This window comes from Arachis hypogaea, chromosome 7 (assembly GCF_003086295.3).
Source record: "Arachis hypogaea cultivar Tifrunner chromosome 7, arahy.Tifrunner.gnm2.J5K5, whole genome shotgun sequence".
NCBI lineage: Eukaryota > Viridiplantae > Streptophyta > Magnoliopsida > Fabales > Fabaceae > Arachis > Arachis hypogaea.
This window is the reverse complement of record NC_092042.1, coordinates 11,102,707-11,123,395: the sequence shown is the minus strand read 5'-3', so window position 1 is coordinate 11,123,395 and position 20,689 is coordinate 11,102,707. Positions and strand designations below refer to the sequence as shown.

The window sequence follows — 20,689 nt, the reverse complement described above, 5'->3', positions numbered from 1 at the left end:
AAAAACACACATGGAAATCCTCCAGAGACTGGGATCCTTTTTCATAAAGGAAAGTAATGCAAAGCAGCAAGGTTCATAAATGTGGAGTAGAGGTTGGTGCCCGTTTTATGGATGCAGACTTATTGAGATGATTATAGCTCCCTTTCCTTAAAAAGCTGCGAGAAATGGTGCTTGCAGTACAAGACAACCTCAAGTGCTGCATCATTGGATGTTGTTATTGGACATCTACCATGTGAACATTTAAAGCATGATTTATGATAGGCCTTCGAGTGGGATGGACTCAGGAACTCGTAATTTAGGGTAATTGTAAATATATGTTCTAGTAATCAGTAGAAGATGTAGAATCACTGTTTACTTTGGTAATCTATTATCATTTGAATTTTCAATTGGAATAGATGGCCAAATATGAAATCTTCAACTGAGTCAAGAAAAACTATATAATTAAGGAGGACAATCCACTAATCTACCGAATTTGGAAGGAGTCTTTGTCCCTTAGCCCTGAGTGGTAAAAATTCACATAAGAAATTTGTAACAGGTTATAATTGTAATTATGAAATAATCTAAAGAAAAAGTATAGAGAGACAATGAGAATACTAAACAATGTGAACAATGAATATGCTGGATGTTCAAATCAATAGGTATGTAGATTATTATGTTGATTATTTTTAATTGGATAGTTATTCATTTTGATTTGATTTACTCGTGCACAATTAACAATGACTGGATGTTCAAATCACTAGGTGTGCGGATGGTTATCCTAATGTTAGGGTTTAGGAAGTAATTTGGAGGTGAAGTGTTTTTTTACTTTATTGGGTCAATTTTAGAGCCTATTGTTCACATTATTTACAAAAATCATTATTTACCTACCAAAACCGTAATCTAAATCCTACCTTCTCCAATGGATACGCAATTTTAGCCCATGTTGCACATTTTTCTTGCGTCCCAGAAAGCATACTAGCTGCCTTACTAGGGGATCTTGTCTAGAATAGAATTAAGATAGCACAAATAGTAAGCAGAAAATACCAAATATCATAATTTAAGTTTCAAAATGCAAATATCTATTTGAAGGGTTTTTTATTTAACAGCTCAGGTTTGGTCTTATCAGCTACCTTTGAAGCTGTTAAAATTTGAAATTATTACCGCAATTAAAAAGGGATATGAATCACAAATAATTACCTTAATCTTGGAAATAAGAAACATACGTGATTGGAAGTTCTGTTTGAAAGTTCCTGTCTCCATGAAGAGATGCTCATAATAAGGCTTACAATAATGAAGCTTTATGGTAAGCAATGGCATCAGCTGATGGTTGATCAACTGGGTACACTGTTTTGTCACAAGCCTTGCACTTTTGTTGTGCTCCAATGAAAGACAAAGTGCTTTACTTATATTTTTACTTTTAGTTCTTGATCATGAAAAATAGAAGATACATTTTCTTTGAGAAATTGCATGTGGATCCTTCAGTTTGAAGAGAGTCAAATGTTCTGAAATCTTGACCAATAGTGCCAAAAACTTGGTTGGTTTATTAGTCCAATTTTTCAAGGTTTTCCTTTAAAAAGAAAATATATATATTAAATCGTTAATAATAATGTTAACAGTTCTATTATAATAAAAAATTATGAAAATAAATTTTGGTCCATCAAATTAAATTTTTTCTTAAAAAATAGTTCAGACTTGAAAAATAAATATTTATAATTCTCTGTAGAGCGTGTGAATTTTATAGTCTACATAATAATGTGTGACTTGAAATTTTTTATAACTATTTTTATCCAATTCAATGTTTAATCCGAATTTCAGAATATTAATATATACATACACATATCTGATCTAATAATGTATATAATATCTTGGATAGATACATATTTGGATATAACATGAATCACATCAAAATATATTAGGTGTATCATCATGATGATGAGTAATGAGCTATAATGTCAAAAAAAATGTGTGAACCAATAAAATGTTTGGGAAATATGATGAGATATCTTGGCTGGGTCCAGCGTCAATTCGTGTCTGTGTGTCTCATGAGTCATGACCATGCATGGCAAGGGGACCATATGCAAGTGCAACAATTACGTCACAATCTCTAGAGTAGTTCAGGCCCCTTTAATCAATTTTTTTTTGGGTGTTGTAGAACTTATTAATTAATAATTAACTTTTTGCTAAATGAATTGAGAATTCACTTGTCCAATCCAATACCTATACTGATTGTATATATTTTTGAAGAGAATCCAACTGTATTTTAAAGGCAGTCACATCAGGTAGGGTTCATGAAATGAATGTAAGTGTTAATTTATTTACATATATATAAGGGTTTAAAAAACCCAGACTACTGTTTTTTATGCTTCTATAGGTTTAATAAGAAGGAGTAAGATTAATTCGGATTGATGAATGAAAAAGGACAAATATTGGAACTACTTAAGCAGAATTTCTTAGATGTCTTAAGAATAAATGAAATTTTTTCTTCTATTATACTTATGTTGCGAGTTGTGACATATAAGCAATGTTGGAAAGAAAAAAAAATAGTTAATTCAAAAATATGTACTTGTTAAATTTTGAAAATCAAATTTTAAATAATAAAAATGATGGACGTTAACACGTAAAAAAAATCCTGCTATCTAAGCTAAAATGTGGTCCTATTTAAGCTTAGCTTAGAGTATTGGATCGTAATTCACAAATGTTGCATAGAGAAATTAGTGAAGAAAAAGAAAAAGAAAAGAAAGAGGAGATGGCGCCATTTTACGGTTGTTAGTGGTTGCAAGCGCGCACACAGTGAGTGACCTGCATCTGCATGCATGCAGTCACACACTCTCTGTCTCGCATTCTTTAATCTTTATCCAGTGAGAAGAGAGAGAGAAAGAGAGGAACCACCGTAACTAACAATGTTTAACAACCACCATTACTCTCACACCTTCTGCGTCGCCCTCTTCTTCCTCCTTCTCTCTCTCATACCAAGAAGCACCTCGCTTCGCTTCATCGGCCTCACCTACTCCGCCCCCACCGCCACCCCTTTACCACCACCACCAGAAACAATCTCCGCCGCACTCTCCACTCTCAAAGTCAACTCCCTCCGCCTCGAAGACCCTGACCCAACCGTCATCCGCACCTTCCTCTACACCAACGTCTCCCTCTTCCTCACCGTTCCCAACTACCTCGTCCCAACCATGGCCTCCAACCGCTCCTCCACCCTCCGCTGGCTCTACACTCACGTCGTCCCCTTCTACCCTCGCGCCAGAATCACCACCATCTCCGTCGGCAACGCCTTCCTCGACTCCTACCCTCAGTCCGCCTCCGCCCTCCTCCCCGCCATCACCAACCTCCACCTCTCCCTTCGCGACCTCGGCATCCGCAAGATCACCGTCTCCACCTCCTTCTCCTTCGTCACCGCCATCTCCACCCCCTTCCCTCCTTCCTCCGCTCAGTTCCAAGAGCCTCCCGGAATCAACCTCATCGGACCTCTGCTCCAGTTCTTGCGCGACACCAACTCCTCCTTCTTGATCAACGTCTATCCTTACAACCTCTACAGGCTCAAATCCGAGATCCCCTTAGGGATTGCTCTCTTTCAAGAACACCCGTTCAATTTCAGAGACGATTTGGTTACCGGTGTTCGGTACCGGAATCTTTTCGACATGATGATCGATGCGGTGGTGAGCGCCATGGCGGTGGCGGGCTACGAGAGCATCCCGATCGTTGTGACGGAGACAGGGTGGCCGAGTAGCAGCACCGCCGCGAACGAGGTGGAGGCGAATCTAGGGTACGCGGAGATATACCTGAAGGGTTTGGTGAAGCATTTGAGATCGGGAATTGGGACGCCATTGTTGAAGGATGGTGTGAAGGAAGTTTATGTCTACGAGATGTTTGATAAAAAGGAAGGAACCACTCCTTCTTCGCGCTCTTGGGGTGTTCTCTACGCTAACGGGACCACCAAGTACCGCATCGATTTCTCTTCGTCAAAGTCCAACTACTTGTTGGAGGGTTCTTGGATCAACGTGGCCCTCAGGGTATTCCTCTCTTTCTTGGTTTTGGTTCTTTGGATTTGATATCAATTTCATCATCAGCTTCATGTATAGTCATTCTTCTCTGAATCAATGCTTTTTAGTTACTTTCATGATTGATGAATGTGATGAGTTTAGATAGATACTGATGATGTGGATAGTTATAGATATAGATATTGGATTTTCAGTGTTCTTAGTAGACTAATGAGTGCTATCACTCAGAATTTGATGGTGTCAGAGAGTTTAGATTAGATGATGAGTCAATGAAATTTTGGTATTGATGATGTATTCACCTCAACTCAAGTAAAATACGAATCCATTTTTTGTGCATGTCCCTACCCAGATTGATTTGTCTTATTTTGTAATAATATCTAGATCCAATGATTAGTGGAATGAGTTGATGCAATTAAAAAAAAGGTAGAAAATTTAAGAAAACAGAGCAGGCTCAGAAATAATGCAATACTACACTTTGAATTAATGGCTAATATAATGCCCCAAATCCAATTCTTTTGGGCTTGGAAAAATTGATAACAATATGGCCCTAAATATTGTGTTTTTGTAACAAGTGATAATCGACAACATCACATGATGGATCGTAGGGTGTGTTTTGTTTGAAATAAATGAAAACATGCATGTCCATCCATTGGTGAAGAATGGTTACAAGTGGAACTTTGTTTAATTTCCCATGTGCCCATAGCCAATATATGCCACTGTTGGCCACTTGGTACTAATCCAGCATCTTTTTCTCCACCTTCCATTTTCCTCTTAACAATCATAATTCCGTTTTTAGTGAAGAAACTCTTTCTTGGTGTTCAAAAAACCTTCAATTATTCCCTTCTAAAAGCAGAACATGCATGTGCATATTACCACAATCATAATATGTATGGCATATTGAGTAGAAGCCACTTTTGTTTAAAAAAAGTAATATACATCCTATTATCCTAGAAGCAAATATTTGGAGGAGAAAAAATAAAAATACAAGACTAACACACTAATCTCCATCATCTATGATCTATGGACTATGATGGTTTTCTTTGTTGCTCAAATTTGTCGCATATAGGATCAGGAAGCAAAAAATTACGCACTCCTGTATCTGCAGCAATTAATGCATCCATATGGCTGCTTATGATCCCTTTTATAACGAAACCCTTATTCCTTATCACATTCTTTTTCCTAGAAATCCATTCATTTTCTTTGTTGGAATAATCTTCATCTTCATCTCTGCAAAATGCAGATCACCGTTTTAGTATAAGATCAAGCAGTTGGTATGTTCAAAGTCTACAAAAGTAGATGCCTATGTTGAAATTCTAAAATGTAACAACCTAATTCACACTTATCTTTGTTTTTATAAAATATGATAGGAAAGAGCAGTTTTAAGCATTGAAATCAAGCTGTGTTTCTAAAGTTAAAAGCTTATGATCTATCTTAAATTCTAAACAATTGAGATATTTTCTTATTCATATCCAAGATTCATGAGAGGAACATTGTGAGTTTATGACAATACCTCATCATCAAGGAAGACCAACAACTTCCGAATCCGGCTTTGCCAAGATTATCAACAGTGACATTTCTATCTGATCCGTTCCCCCTTGATAGCAAAACTATAGGCCATCCAGCAGCTTGAAGCTTCTTGCATAATCCTAGAACAAGATTGCTTTTTAAATTTTGCAACTCTAACATACAATTGACAATGCTGTTATCATGAAACCTACACCAATAAGATCATGTCAAGTTAACTGGTGCAGAAGATCAGCTTGGAGTTAGAACAACAGAAAAGAATACTTCTTTTTCTTTTTTCAGGACCTGATAAACTATCAGTTATTTCAAAATAAACTTTGATAAACTGCAAAAAGAATAAATTTAGGCAAGACTAGTATGTTACCTCTGATATAGATTGGATGAATTAGGATTCAGAGGGAAAATGCCATCTATGTCTATTAGCACTACACCAACTCCATCATCTGATGGTTTAACCTTGTCAAAGTAGACCTCAATCAGAGACTTGGTTGAGTCTAAGTCGCGAGCGTATCGGCCTCCTTTGACATATTCTATGGCCAGGTCCTTGCAGATGCTAGGAAGATTATGTCCTTCTAAGCTATTGAGCTCGGTGTGCAGAGAATGAACCTTGCAATAGCTGTAATCATCATTCACACTTTGAAGCTCTATAACTCCAGAACCTCTACTCTGACAAGACTGCAGCATCATTGCCAGAGCAACCAGCATAGTAATCATTAGGAGGCCTATTGTGGCGAGCGAGGTAATCAAGATGGTTGCTGCGAAAGAAGTGATGTAGAATCCTGATTCCAGCACATAACTGCTCCTCATCTCTGTTATCATGAAAGAAACAATTTAGATAATTATCAACATTGTGCCAAAACCAAAAGGATAATTTAAGGGAGAAATATAAAGATAGTAATGAAGAAGAGGGATGAAGCTAGCATTACATACCAGAACCACCAGAGAGACTCCTTGCAGAATAGTTCTCCTCCATTTGATGGCCATAAGCAGACATAACTCCAAGCTGCCAGATCTACCCTTGAATCCGATTTGAGTAAGGCCTATTTCGTGTCGCCAGAAATCAAAGCTGCATCCTGCAATTCTGGAAAAATTGGATCATCTTCCATAAATAAGTGAGACTGATATTTCTAGTTCTGGACAAAAATCAGAAACTTCCAAGCAACTACAGTGAACACCCTTCTTTGCCAATGAATGAATTAACTGGGAAGAAATTATCCTCACCAACCATAACTGTCCAACAATACACGTTTTAAATCTGAGGTATACCTTATACTAAGGCTAGAACTTCGAATTAACGAGTCGAATGTCACATCTTGATCTAAAATCTTAATAGATATACTACTTACTCAATCCAAACTTTCAGCTACCGTTCGATCTAGATGTCTGGAAAGTTCAAATCACAAGGGCTCCAAATCAAGCAACATTGCAGCACACAACAGAAACTGGTTCACAAGAAGATGAAAAGAAAAACCGGTGGAGATTGACCCTAAAAATCATGTTGTTACACACCTTAATTAGCTTCAAAAGTTAGCATATTAGGAGAGTTAACACATCACAAGCGAAGGAATCAACCATCACGTCAACATTAAACAGGAAAATTGTTACAAAAGTAGAGAGAAAATTAGTACCTGAGAATGGCATTATTAATGTGAAGCAAGGTGAATTCTTCAACAAAGACGTATAGCAGTAGTAGCTGTGGCACAAAAATGCCAGAGCATAGAAATTTTGCCATTGTTTTTGGTTCTGACTTGAGACACCCTTTATGTGTAGGCCAATCCAAAATGTGATTAGTGAGATAATCTAGATTAAGGTGTGGATTTGCTTATCTTATCTAGTATAATTTTTTTCTTAAAGTAACTTTTATCATATATAATTTATAATTTTTTATTTTCAAAATTTAAGTCTAAAATCTTTTAGTTAATTAAATCATAAGATAATCACCTAACACTAACAGAAATGATTAATGTAAGACAAAGGATATATAAATATTTATTAGTTAAATTTATCTTAAGAATATAAAAAGATTAATGAGGAGCAATAATGCATGGTATCACTATCACATGTTACAGTCACGGATAGAGCAGCAGCCACCTCCCACGAGCTCAAATTGAATGATGGTGGGGCAGATCATCGGTGTAGATATCGAGCCACGTAGCGAAGAATAATAATGCAGACGTGGCCACTTGTTGCAATCTGATTGGTCGGTATTCCAAATGGATTCCTTATTCTCCATTTAAAGACGGCACGGTGATGGAATCTTGTATTTGGATCTTTGACATGTTGAGAAGCGTTGGTTGTCCATATTATCCTCCGACAAGGATTAATCCGATTAATTTGACTTCAGAAATTGTGACTAAACACAAATTAATTTTTGTTCAAAACTTAAACTTGAAATCACAAAAAATAAAATAAAATTACGTATTGTTCAACCAGCTTAAACCTTAAAGTTTCGTTTCCAACGCATTTAAAATAATTTTATACAAAAATATTATGTGTAAAAGATATTAATCACTTAATTGAAATATAGGAATCACTCAAATAAAAACGCCTAAAATATTTTTTTTAAAGATATTTTTTAGTAATTAAAATTTAATATATATAATCGATTAAATTATATTATTTTTGTCAAAATTAGGCTAGACAAATTAATTTAACCGAAAAAATGGTGAATCAAATATTGAATTTGTCTAAATTAATATTATTTTTTTATAAAAAATTACTACAATATTTTTATTATAGAAAATGATTAAAATATTCTTTTATATATATATATATATATATATTATTTTAGTCATTTTTTATAGTAGAATATTAAAATTATTTTTTATAAAAAATAATATTAATTTAGATCAGTTCAAAATTTGATTCATCATTTTTTGATTAAATTAATTTGTCTAACTTAATTTTAATAAAAATAACACGATTTAATCGATTATATATATTAAATTTTTAATTATTAAAAAATATCTCTATAAAAAGGCGTTATTAGCGCATTTGAGTGGCTCCTTGAAATAATCATGTAAAACATTTGAAGCATGTTGAAATTAGCAAACAAACAAGATTCTCTTACCAAGAAATTTCATACATCTTTTTCCCTGGCCCATTTGTAATTCCTAACAACCAGCAATTATTATTGCTTTCATAATGCCACGTTCTTTTGTTTTTCAAGATACAAACTCAAGATCATCCTTGATGTAGACTTCCCTTTTTTTTCTCTTTAATTTTAATTGTAATCAAAGACCTAAAATAGTAGATGAAGACCTACAAAAATTATACATGAAGTGATTAAAAGAGATCTACAGATTAATAATTTTATTATAAATATGATACATAATAGAACACAATATTATCATTTAATCTATATAGTCAACCCAGTTAATAAGTTTTTAAAGATTTAAGTACAACAATATCAACAACTAAACCTTATAATATTAAAGGGTGTTTATGCCTTTATGGTACAAAATTTCACAAACTAAACTGGAATTGTATCAAATTATTATACTAATAGTTTGAAAACTGTACCAAACCACTTTTCTACGTAGTAAATTGGATTTATTTAAAACCATTTAACAATTTGATGCATCAATTTAAACTTTAAACCATATTAATAAAAATAAAACTAATTTTAATTTTAAAAGCAAGATTAATCTGGTTTCATATTAAAAGTTTTTAACACTATTGATTTTAACCTATTTAAATATTTATATATAAGTAATTAGTTCAAACCAATTTGACAGACGTCCAATAGTGTCAGCCAGTAATTGGCCTAAGGTTGGTCACGGGTCGGTCCAGGTTGACCGGCGATATTCTCGAGATCGGCGAGTGATCGGCTGGCCTTTTGTTTGTGGAGATTTCAGAAGTTCCTGTTACTTAACAATGGTAGCTTAATGCCATGCACTCCAACAAGAAATAAGGTGTAAAATAAAACTGGTAAAGAGACTTTTGCTTTCTAAGTAGGTCTACACAACTCGAAGAATATTGACTCCAATAGAAGACTTCAAACCTATTTCCTTATTTTTCAGGCCTTTCTGAAGCATGAAAATCTATAATACAATTTGCCTATCACTTCCAAAATCCCTTATTCCCTATAGTTTTTCATAATCAGGGAACATTATGTCCTCTTCTACAACGATGTGCAGCATGTAATTAAAATGTTCTTTCAAGCAACTAATAATCACCCTTGGTTGGTGAGGTTCTATGACAAAAATGCCTTGGCAGTTCTGCAGCAAACTGCTCTAATTGCTAGTTTTGAGAATTTTTTTTTTGTATTCGATTCATAACAAATCCACTGCGTGTTCCACAGTTCTCGCCAATTCTACTGCTGCTCCAATGTAAGTATCCGGTGTCAACTTTAACAGATTCGTCTTTGCAGCTTCCGGAATATCTAAGCCTTCAATGAAGTCTCTTATGCTCTCTTTTGTAACCGCTCTCCCTCTGGTATGCTCTTTTAACTTCTCATAAGGCTCCGGAACACCATATCTTCGCATAACCTAAATGAAGATTCGAAAACAATTACACACAAGTTCTTAAAGAGGATGACAACAAGCAACATCAAGAGAAGTATGCAGCTAAGATAAATCTTAGCTGTCTCATGTTCACCTTTTTCCCCTTTTCATGCAGCTAAAGTGTGTTTGCTGCTAGTAAATTGCAATTACATTACTAATGAGTAAAAAAGTTGAAAGAATAATTTGCTTCTTATAATGTAACAAGTAGATAACTATCAAAGTTGTCAAATTTGGAAGTTTAGGTAAACTAGTAGAGCTTATGTAACCTCGACTCGTAAACTACTACAACTCTTTTTTTAAGAACAACGATAAAAAGGGATATAAAAGACACATTTATAATATTATAATGAAACAAATAAACGACACAATAGTAAATACAAATTAAAAGAAAAAGGGGTGAATAAAACCATTAATGTTTGATGCTAAAAATTAACATATATTATGTCTAAATATCATCTCATTATTTTTAGAAGTCTAACTAAAGGAGTTTTAGTGAAACTACATGTTTTGATACTTAAAGAGACCGAAGGTGGGTTAAAATAGTAAACTTAAGAGTCTACCCAAGTTTACCTGAGTTTATCCACATCCGAGTTAATTAGCAAGTTAACTCTGAGTGATCTAAACTCGTAAGAGTTTAAGAGTTAACTTGAGAATTTAACATCATCTATATCCTATGACAAGTAAATAATACATCTCGACAATAAACTCAAGTTATATACATGTTCTAAGCATTCAATATTTGTTCTTCTTAACAAAAGAAATATAAAACCAAATAATCATGTAAAAATCTAGGTAGCATATACATACAGTTTGTATTGGTTCAGCTAGCACCTCCCAGCATTGTTTCAAGTCTTCACTCAAGCGAGCTTCGTTAACCTATATGGTAAATGATAACATTAAGAGAAAGCTTGATGTGAAAACAAAAAGAACACAAGGAAAATATTCTTTAAGCATGTACATTCAACTTGCTGATAAATAGTATAGCAAAACAGTTGAGATAAACAAAAGGTATCATCTACTATTGGAACATAATCATGCATACTCTAAGAGAGAAGTAAAAATCCATCGTCAAGTTGAATACCTGAAGCTTTCCTATTCCTTGAAGTGTGCTTTTGTAAGCAAGAAGGGAATGACCAATTCCTACACCCATGTTCCGTAAGACAGTTGAATCGGTTAAGTCCCTCTGGTAAAACAGAAGAAGAAAAGAAACATCGTGTAATTAGACTATCATTGCTAATCAAGTCAAAAAGGTCTGTAGGTTATAACCTAGCACAAGAAGTTACAATAATCAGATTCCAGACAACCATATTAGTAAAGTCGGTCTTACCTGCCAACGTGAAATTGGCAATTTCATGCTTAGATGAGACAGACCTCCATTAGCAACACCTAGATTACCTTCACTATTTTCAAAATCAATAGGATTCACTTTGTGAGGCATAGTTGACGACCCAATCTCCCCAGCCTTTGTGATCTGTGCATAAAGTTTAGAACATCAAAAAGATTGTCTACCTAAAGGTATAGCATCACACTGTTATAGCTATTATATCAGGAAATCTACCTGCTTAAAATAACCCAAGGATATATAGCCCCATACGTCTCTATCAAAGTCAATTAATATATTGTTGAACTGGACGAGCGAATGAAATAGCTTTGCCATATAGTCATGAGTTTCAATCTGTTAAGAAGTGAAGTAATCTAGTCAGAAGGATACATCAAATCATAATCTCATCAAGAAGTAGGTATAATCGATGACTACCACATAGTGCTAACTCAATTTTGTAAGTATCCGACACACAATAAAATTTAGTTTCACTAACTACTGATGGCAAAATTTGTATGACAATGTGTATACACATAACAAGATTTATTTTATCAGGTTGCAAAAGGGCCTGTTAGGCATGAAAAGAACCAGAAAAAGGTAAAAACTTCAAACATACCTGAGGAACATAAGGATTAAAACTTAATCCAAGAGATTTTACAAACTCTTCTGCAATTTGAGGCCAGTTAACATCAGGGTATGCAACAACATGTGCATTGTAATTTCCAACCGCACCAGCGAATTTCCCCAAAAACTCAACCTGAGATAATTCCTTCCTTTCTCTGCTTAATCTCACAGCAAATATAGCCATTTCCTTTCCCAAAGTTGTTGGTGAAGCTGGCTGGGGTATAGTCCAGAGAAAGCAAATTTCAGTAAAGATTGTTCAACAACGAAAATCTACCAACTAATGCACAAATTAGCTTACCTGTCCATGAGTGCGAGAAAGCATTGGGACTTGAGCATTATCTTTAGCCATGTTACACAAGGATTTAATTATTTTATCCATGACAGGAAACATGACAGATCCCATTGCTTCTTTCAGCATCAACCCATGGGCGAGGTTATTTATATCCTCGGACGTGCAAGCAAAGTGAAAAAATTCAAGCACCTGTGGGAACAAAGTGAACCATCAGAGCTGTCAGTCAGAAAGAAGCATATAATCGCAGGCCAAGACAAAACACCTTAAGCAAATCTCAACCTTAGCCACTTCAGCATTCGATTGGCATTTTTGTTTCAAGAAGTACTCCACTGCCTTAACATCATGATTAGTCACCTTCTCAATATTCTTTATCTCTAAGGCATCACTCACGCTAAAGCCATCAATCACGCCTTGTAAATAAGACTTGGCATCTTCACTGAAACTTGGAACCTCAACAATTTCAGGAATCTGAGACAGCTTCAACAACCATTTTATCTGACACAAAAACGCATCCATCTCATAGAAGTTTGGTAGTTCAAATGGTAAATCAATTGTAATCAATCTTTTGCATTCTAGTAAATTTTCATTGCTGGTTATCTCTGAATTATTTTCAGCTTTTCCTCTGTGACCATGGATTTCAACATGCCAAAGCATTATTAGAAGTTAAATTTTAAAAAGAAAAACTTAACAAGTTCGATCCTTTCCTATGAAAACCGAAGCATAAGAACATAACAAAGCAACTCTCACATCAAAAACAAGTTTTCCAAAAACGGGGTTCTCTAGATTTTCCAAAAGAACATTTTATTTAATAAAATCAAGCAGAAAGCGTAAAATGGGATATGTAAGGTACCTCAACAAGAACCCTATAATAGATGAGGCCATACTCACTCATAAAAGGAGCCAATTCCTTAACTTTCCCCCAATAGCGGCCATCCAATGGGGACAAAGCAGTCAAACCAGAAAGTTGGTCCAAATCAGAGGAACGAGCTCCGAGCATGCCGTTCTTCTCCTTCTGGGTAGTGTGGGTGCTGAGTATGGCTCTGCAAGCGCAGCCTCTGAGAGAAGGAGGAAGAAAGGGGAAGGAAGCAGTAGAAGAAGAAGAACGAGGTGGGAATGAGAAAGTTGGAGGGGGAGTTGCGACGGGGCAGAAGGTGGAAGAAGAAGCAATGAGCTCCATGGAAGGTATGTGTGTTTGACGCCAAGAATGGAGTGAAGGAACGGCGGCGTGCGGGGACCTTTTAGCTAGATTCTCTGCGTTCTTTGCTTTTGCTAAGAAAAAATTGAAAAATTACAAATAAAATTAAAAATAAAATAATAATTTATAAAAAAATTAATTATTTTGTAAAATAATCTATATCTATCCAACATATATACAAGAATTTATTTATTCCAAGTTTTAAACTTATTTTTTGTAATAAACTCTTAAAAATAGAATATTTCAAATAATGAAACATATTGACAGTTTCAAATAATAAAGAAGATGGGCCGTTTCAAGATAATAAAGAAGATGGGCGGTCTGCCCATTTAAATCCAGCACATTATTTACTTAAAAACAATACATTTAAATTATTACTCAAGAAAAAATTTTAAAAATTATAAATTAACGATAAACAAAAATAAAAAGAACAAAAAACATAAAAAAATAAAAAATTTTGATAATAAAATTTCAACTATATAATTTTAATTTAAAATTTTTAATAAAACAAAATTTTTAAAATTTTTCATGTACTCTTATTGAGTGTTACTTTAAATGTGTTGGTTTATAGGAAAATAATGAGATGGTTTTAAATGGCCAGTTTTAAATTACGTACTACAGCCGCCCACTAATTAGTGAGTTAAAACATAAAAGTAAGGTTCTGAAAACCGAATCGGTCATCAAACCATTTTAGTTATAGGTTTATTGGTTCAACCGTGGTTCAACCGAAAAACTGTTTTATAATAAACACCTGATTCTATAAAAATTCAATGAATAGAGCATTCTAAACACTCTTCTACTGCATTTTTTTTACTTCAAAAGGGGATCATAAACAACTAGTTCTATGAATAAACAAACTACAATGATATGCAATGCCAAAAATAGGCCAATGATAAAATAATAAAGAGTTTCTCTCTTCAATTTTATGTTCAAGCTTGTAGCATACTAGAATCAATAGAGTAATACCGTTGAAATAGTCTTCCTTCTTAATTCTTATATACCTCAAAGAATTTCCTACAAAATGAAAATTGAACACAACACAGTCTTAAAACAAAAACAAAACAACACTCAGAAATGATCACCTCTTCCAAACACAGCCTTTAAACAAAACAGAACAACATTAGAGTTTGAGCATTGATCACAAAAAAATTGATTTCTGAAACAAAACAAAAACAGCATAACAACATTCAGAGTTTGAACATTGATCACAAAAAAATTGATTTCCAAAACAAAACAAACAATCAACAAAACAATGAAAACGGAATTTTTTTCCTTCAGAAGAATAAAACAATGAAAACATGAAGCATATAATAAATCAATGATCACCAATATCCAGCAATAATATCAAAGACAACAATAACTACACAACAACAATTTAGCAAATAAACAAGAAGAACAAGACCTAAATAGAAAATCCAACAAATTAAATCGCAACAACCAAACAATTTAGCAAATTAAAACAACAGCAGCCCAACAATTTAGCAAATTATCAGTTATCAACTTAATAAGTTTAAGAACAAAAAATCACAACAAAAAAAAAATTAAAAGTAACAGAAGAACAACAAAACAACAACACAAGAACACCAATGCAAGTGGAATCATCATGCTAATACGTTTTCTGCAAAGATGCTATTTGTGCAGCTAAAATTTTCTAATTACTAAGATCTAATTATTCTGATTTCACATCCAATCAACTTACTAAGTTCCTAAAAGCTACAAATTATAAAACCAACCAGAAACATGGTTAAAGCATTTCATCAAACATGTTGAGGGCGGTAAAATTAAAGCGAAATAAGAGCATTCAAAGCTTAATATCAATATGCAGAGAAGAGAACATAACTATTGTAACTTTAATTCAGTCTATGAAAAAATCCAAACCACTACCAAATCAAATAGTTACTTATTGTAATAGAAATCAGAAGTTGCAGAGTTTGAAGCAGAGTATTGGTGTTGTGCGAGTGTATTGACTGGTGGCGGGTTCAGGGAAGTCACGGCGGCGACAAAAGAGAGCAGTTCTACTGCTAGGTGGAGCACGCGGGTTGGTCGCAGAGTTTGAAGCAGAGCAACGTGGCTTCCAGACGAACGCGAATGCGAACTCGAACGGTGAACGGCGAGTGAACGCGAACGGTGAACGCCGAGCGAACGTGAACGGCGAAGAACGCGAACGAAGACGACAGCTGAACGAAGACGTGAACGTGAACGGCAAACAAACGGCGACGGAAGCCGAGCTCGAGGAAGCACCCGCGATCGGTGACAGCGAACAGAGGCTGAAGACTTGGAGCACGAGGGAAGCTGGATAGACGGACGGATGGCGAACTTTGAGTGCGACAACGGACGGCGGCAGTATGCCACTCCTTGCGGCGGTGGTGTAGGCTTACAGTGCTAGGGTTTTTTGGCTGGGTTTGTGACTGTGTGTGAAAGAAATAAAGGGAAAAAGGGAAAAAAGAAGAAGGAGCTTCCGTTTTTGTGTAAACCGGGCGGTCCCGTTCGGTCCGAACAGCCGGTTTTTGGTCGGTTCAATAGTTTTCTATTGATTTTTTTATCAACGGAAACATATCTGATTGGACTGTTAATATTGCCGATTTACGGTTGAATCGATCCAACCGTCCGATCCAATTCGATTCAGAACTATAGCTGCTCATCTTCCTATTATTTTAAAATCGGTCATTTTTTTAAGATCGTTCATCATTCTTATCATTTTACCAAACAAATAAAATTATTAATTTAAAATATAAATAAGATATAAATTAATTAAAATCGATCTAAATAATAATAAAACACATTAATTTTTATTTTTTAAATTAGTCTAAATTATATTAAATACACATATTTTATTTACACTGTAAATAAAATATGTGTATTTTTTAAGATTCTGAAAATCGGATCGATTAATAAATCGTTATAATTATTAATTTATTAATTTATTGATTCAATCGGTTCAATCATAATTCAACCAAAAATTTTTTTATAATAAAATAATAAATAAAATATAAAGACTTGCATCAATTTCCATTAGTTCATAAGCATGTTCTATTGCAAAGTTTAATATCTTTTAATGTGCAAATGATAGGGATATAAGTTAATAAAAAAAAGCTTAATTAGTTACTTGTTATATTATTATTAGAAATTCTTTTCAATTTTTTATAATTTTTCAACACCCATCATACTGCATTTTTTTTTTCTTTCAACAAAGTTGTCAATGTAAATCATAAAGAAAATCTCAGTAATTAAAATGAAGTATTTGTATGTTTAAATAATAATAATTTATTTTGAATAAAAAAAGATAATAAAAATATTGGTTATGTGAAAGTTCAATGAATAAACAAACAAACAAATTATAATAATGTGCAATGCTAGAAACAGACCAATGAAAAAAATAATAAAAAATAATAAAATTGTGAAAGAATGAGAAAAAAATGAAGAATGTTTATTGTTTTATTGTTGTTATTTGTATTATGGAAGAACAATGCTACCTATTTATATTACTAAACTGATTTTAAATTTTAAAATAAGTTAAAACAACTAAAATATCTAGATGATTCTGTTAGTTAGAGAAAGATAAGTATAACTAACTTAAAAAAATAAGTATAATAAATTTTGTTTCTAGAAGGAAAAGATAAGATAACAAATAAAAATAAAGTAAGAATTTAATAAAGGGTTTCTTTGTTCAATTTTATTCTTTGTTCAAACTTGTGGGAAACTAAAATCAATCAACAGAGAAGTGCTGTCGGGATAGTCTTCCTTCTTAATTCTTATATACTTTAAATAATTTTCTACAAAATAAAAATTGAGTACAAAACAGAACCTTAAAACAAAAATAAAACAACACTTCAAAAATCAATCACCTCTTCTAAACACAACTTTAAAACAAAAACAAAACACACACAGTATGAGCATTGAGAAAAAAAAAAATTGATTTTTGAAAACTCTGAGTAACCATTAAAAATTTCACAGACGAATAACAAAAAATAATTTCTGAAGATTGAGGAATAAGGAGCGAACACTAAGCAGTGAGCAATAAGAATTGTCAATATGATTTCTGAACAAAAAATAAAAAAAATGAAGAACTACAACATTGAGTTAACACTAATCATTCAATATTTTAATATGATGTCTGAAAAAAATTAAAAAAAAAAGACGAGGCACGACAAACAAGCAGCCATTACTTTCGAACATAGTTGTTCGAATCGAACCGGTGATCGAATTGATCAGACTACTGGATCACTGGTTTAACTGGTGGATTACTGGTTCAGTCGGTTAACCCGGTCTCACATAAATAAAACTGATATATTACTATTATAATCTACAGGAATAATATACAACAACAATCTACTAATATAATCAACAATATAATCAACAGAAATCAAACAATCTAATAAAAAATTGATATTACAACAACAATCTACTAATATTACACTATAATCAACAATATATTACACCAACAACATAAAACAAAAAGCCAAACAATCTAACAAAAATTAACATAGACAATCAACATGGATAATCAACATCATTAATCAATTAATTATAACTAAAGTACTAAATTATTGAAAACTTAAAATACTGAATAACTTAAAAAAATACATACTTTATGGCTGGTGCACCACCGACAGAGAAGAAGGAGATGGGTGAAGAAGCACGGCACTGACGACAATGACAGGGACGACCGGATTGGCAAAAGGAGGACGACGACGGACACACAACAGCACAGGACAGGAGACGATTAGCAATAGCAGTAGCAGGAGCCGACGACGTCGTACTGTTCAATAGAGATGGCGCTGGCTGTGGTCAAGTAGATTGAGAGGAGACTGTGAGCACAGTGAGGGGGCACTGGCTAAACGGGTCTCTCTTAGTCTCAGGTCTCTCTCATGAGTTTGGAAAAAGGGAATATGTTTGGGAAAGGAATGGGAGGCTTCAAGTTAGGGTTTCTTTCATTTCAGTTTAGTTTTTTTTTTTTTTATAATCGAAACGACGCTGTTTCACTTAAGGAAAAAACAAAAAAATAATTAAAATTCGAACTAGTCCAGGTCTTTTTCAACCCACCGATTTGCTGATTTTTATCAAACCCAGGCGGTTCAAATCGGGTCTCGCTGATTCTCTTCCTTGTCAGGTCAGCAAGCTCATCCGAATTAATTTTGTTACCGGTTCATCGGATTTTCGGTCCAATCGAATGGGTCGGTCCGATTCTGATAACTGCCTTTGATGGAGAACGACAACCAAGCTACGAGCACGACGAGGCCGGTGATGCTGCCATTGATCCAAGGTCAATCACTTCAATTCACTACCTTTTTATTTTTGGTCAGGTCACATCCACAACTTTTTTTTTTTGTCACTGGGTCACATTCACAACTTGAAACGGGAAGTATCCATTGCTTGATTTTATTTTACTCTTTTGCGCTGCTTGGGCTGATTCGAATTAATAACACAAAAAGGATGAAAAGATGCTTATACAACAATACAAACTTGGTCAAAGAAATGTGTTGGGCCTGTTGCAAAGTTAATAGGCCAGTAGTGTGTCCTCACGAGTTGCAGCAGTGGAAGGGCAATCGTTGCATGTTTTTGTAGGAGGGTAAAGTATAGTTTTTATTTTTGAAATTTAACAAAAATTTTGAAAATATATTTAAATTTTATTTTGTTTTAATTTTGTTCTACAAATTTTTTATTTGTATTAAATATGTTATGATGGCTAATTTTTTAAAAAATTTAAGACTGATTCAATGATAATTTTATAAGAACAACCCTCAACATAAGTAAGTCAAGTATAAATTTTATACATTATTTTTATATTAGTCTTAAAATTTTTGATAATTTAGACGTCGAAGATATATTTGATACAAATAAAAAATTTTTAGAACAAAATTGAAACAACATAAAATTTAGAGGTATTTTTAAATTTTTTTGCCAAAGTTAAAGGATAAAATATTTTATCCTTATTAGTAAAAGAAAAAGATAATTGTAATACTCTATCAATAGGGTCTTCTTTCAAATGGGGATGTAGCTCAGATGGTAGAGCGCTCGCTTAGCATGCGAGAGGTACGGGGATCGATACCCCGCATCTCCAATCTTTTAGTACAAAGTTTTGGCTGCTACTTTGGATGTATTACAGCTATTTTAGTCTTTGTTGTAACCGCGAATAGCCGAATACATATATGAAGGCATTGGAGTTATCAATGCTTGAGAAACGGCATTGGAGACTTGGAGTTATTAGTCTAGTCATTGTTTTATATATATATTAGACTTAATACAATTACAAAGCTAACGCTATTACTGATGACGATTGCCAATTTGCCATTGCCAAGCATGATGCATTGACATTCAGAACATAAAAATGGTATGTATGTTAGTTAATGTTGGAGTGTATGTTTCGATGTTGATTTTATAATTTATTCCTTCTTTTAGGTAAAGACATGTACACTAGTCTTTCTAACCGGAAAAAAATGTTCTATAACGATGTTAATTGCTGCAGAAAATAATATCCAATTCTTCTAAGTATGAAAAGGAACTTTTAATAACCAGTATTGATGGCTTAAGTAGTTGACATTTGTTCTCCTTAAATAATACTTCTTTTGATAAAAATAATTACTCTAGGAGAATTTGGCCCTATAATAGATCAACTTGGTTAAAGATAGATTATTATTATTTGAGTCCATACAATTCTGCATGCATACTGGTGGAGTTTAAATCAGCAATAAATAGCGTATCAATATTCAAAAGTGAAAATGACATTTAGCTTTAGATCAAATAATTGTATATGGCTGGTGACATTTACCTTTCACTTTAATATATTTTAGGCTTTTATATAGGTTTAATTATTCTGTCGATACTTATAATTTTACCAAATTTTTAATTAGATTTATATATATATATATATATATATATATATATATATATATATTTTAATTGAATTCCTATACCATATCAATTTTGTAATTATTAAGTTCATGCTGCGACAAAAATATTAAAATTAATAAAATATTCCGTTAAACAAAACGAATATATCTAATACTTGACTGAATATTTTATATAGTTTAATAGAATATTCTGTTAATTCCAATATTTTTGTCACAATAGAGACTTAGTTACAAAATCTGATATGGTATAACGATTCAATTAAAAAGAAAAAAAATATATAAAGACCTAATTGAAAATTCAGTGAAATTATAAAGATCGCAAGAGTAATTAAACCTTATAAATACTTTTGGTTTTAGTTTCTATAATATATTTATTAAAAGTTTTAGTTAA

General features: G+C 33.4%; 4 protein-coding genes and 1 non-coding gene across 11 annotated transcripts; 2 read left to right on the top strand and 3 right to left on the bottom strand.

The window, feature by feature from the left end:
• Window positions 1–131: 131 nt before the first annotated feature.
• On the bottom strand, window positions 132–2,820 carry LOC112702447 (LIM domain-containing protein WLIM2b). The gene is given in 6 exon segments (XM_029288129.2): window positions 132–279; window positions 874–981; window positions 1,084–1,117; window positions 1,203–1,270; window positions 1,272–1,376; window positions 2,807–2,820. Coding segments are annotated over 6 exon segments (477 nt in total).
• On the top strand, window positions 2,557–4,322 carry LOC112702443 (glucan endo-1,3-beta-glucosidase 7). The gene has a single exon (XM_025753462.3). The coding sequence runs from the start codon at window positions 2,880–2,882 to the stop codon at window positions 4,035–4,037; it is 1,158 nt and encodes a 385-aa protein (XP_025609247.1). The 5' UTR covers window positions 2,557–2,879; the 3' UTR covers window positions 4,038–4,322.
• A 561-nt stretch (window positions 4,323–4,883) lies between these two features.
• Window positions 4,884–7,307, bottom strand: LOC112702444 (uncharacterized protein At2g39920). Of its 4 annotated transcripts, none has more exons than XM_025753463.3 (6): window positions 7,139–7,304; window positions 6,857–6,996; window positions 6,441–6,591; window positions 5,875–6,319; window positions 5,497–5,700; window positions 4,884–5,213 (listed from the first exon to the last, which is right to left on the bottom strand). In XM_025753463.3, the coding sequence occupies exons 3-6, from the start codon at window positions 6,502–6,504 to the stop codon at window positions 5,012–5,014; spliced, it is 915 nt and encodes a 304-aa protein (XP_025609248.1). In that variant the 5' UTR covers window positions 6,505–6,591; window positions 6,857–6,996; window positions 7,139–7,304; the 3' UTR covers window positions 4,884–5,011. The 4 variants fall into 4 exon arrangements, with proteins under 4 accessions (XP_025609248.1, XP_025609249.1, XP_025609250.1 ...); XM_025753464.3 differs by having other exon boundaries at window positions 6,441–6,583; XM_025753465.3 differs by lacking the exon at window positions 6,857–6,996 and having other exon boundaries at window positions 6,441–6,583; window positions 7,139–7,307.
• Window positions 7,308–9,427: 2,120 nt separating this feature from the next.
• On the bottom strand, window positions 9,428–18,345 carry LOC112702442 (uncharacterized). Of its 4 annotated transcripts, none has more exons than XM_025753456.3 (11): window positions 18,036–18,345; window positions 14,414–14,461; window positions 13,103–13,521; window positions 12,532–12,747; window positions 12,259–12,441; window positions 11,953–12,174; window positions 11,574–11,690; window positions 11,343–11,486; window positions 11,097–11,198; window positions 10,823–10,891; window positions 9,428–10,000 (listed from the first exon to the last, which is right to left on the bottom strand). In XM_025753456.3, the coding sequence occupies exons 3-11, from the start codon at window positions 13,427–13,429 to the stop codon at window positions 9,785–9,787; spliced, it is 1,596 nt and encodes a 531-aa protein (XP_025609241.1). In that variant the 5' UTR covers window positions 13,430–13,521; window positions 14,414–14,461; window positions 18,036–18,345; the 3' UTR covers window positions 9,428–9,784. The 4 variants fall into 4 exon arrangements, with proteins under 4 accessions (XP_025609241.1, XP_025609242.1, XP_025609243.1 ...); XM_025753457.3 differs by lacking the exon at window positions 18,036–18,345 and adding an exon at window positions 15,348–15,898; XM_025753458.3 differs by lacking the exon at window positions 18,036–18,345 and adding an exon at window positions 15,332–15,887.
• Window positions 18,346–19,435: 1,090 nt separating this feature from the next.
• Window positions 19,436–19,508, top strand: TRNAA-AGC (transfer RNA alanine (anticodon AGC)). Its single transcript has one exon. It is a non-coding gene; the product is annotated as a tRNA-Ala (tRNA).
• The last annotated feature ends 1,181 nt before the right edge of the window (window positions 19,509–20,689 follow it).

Excerpts from the sequence above, each read along its gene's own strand:
- LOC112702443 (XM_025753462.3), top strand. The coding sequence starts at position 2,880 with ATGTTTAACAACCACCATTACTCTCACACCTTCTGCGTCGCCCTCTTC.
- LOC112702442 (XM_025753456.3), bottom strand. The coding sequence starts at position 13,429 with ATGGAGCTCATTGCTTCTTCTTCCACCTTCTGCCCCGTCGCAACTCCC. Across the intron at positions 12,442-12,531 it reads CGAATGCTGAAGTGGCTAAG|GTGCTTGAATTTTTTCACTT; the intron begins GTTGAGATTTGC and ends TTGTTCCCACAG. Across the intron at positions 12,175-12,258 it reads TTTCTCGCACTCATGGACAG|CCAGCTTCACCAACAACTTT; the intron begins GTAAGCTAATTT and ends ACTATACCCCAG.
- LOC112702444 (XM_025753465.3), bottom strand. The coding sequence starts at position 6,504 with ATGTCTGCTTATGGCCATCAAATGGAGGAGAACTATTCTGCAAGGAGT. Across the intron at positions 6,320-6,440 it reads GAGTCTCTCTGGTGGTTCTG|AGATGAGGAGCAGTTATGTG; the intron begins GTATGTAATGCT and ends TCATGATAACAG. Across the intron at positions 5,701-5,874 it reads TCATCCAATCTATATCAGAG|GTTTCATGATAACAGCATTG; the intron begins GTAACATACTAG and ends TTATTGGTGTAG.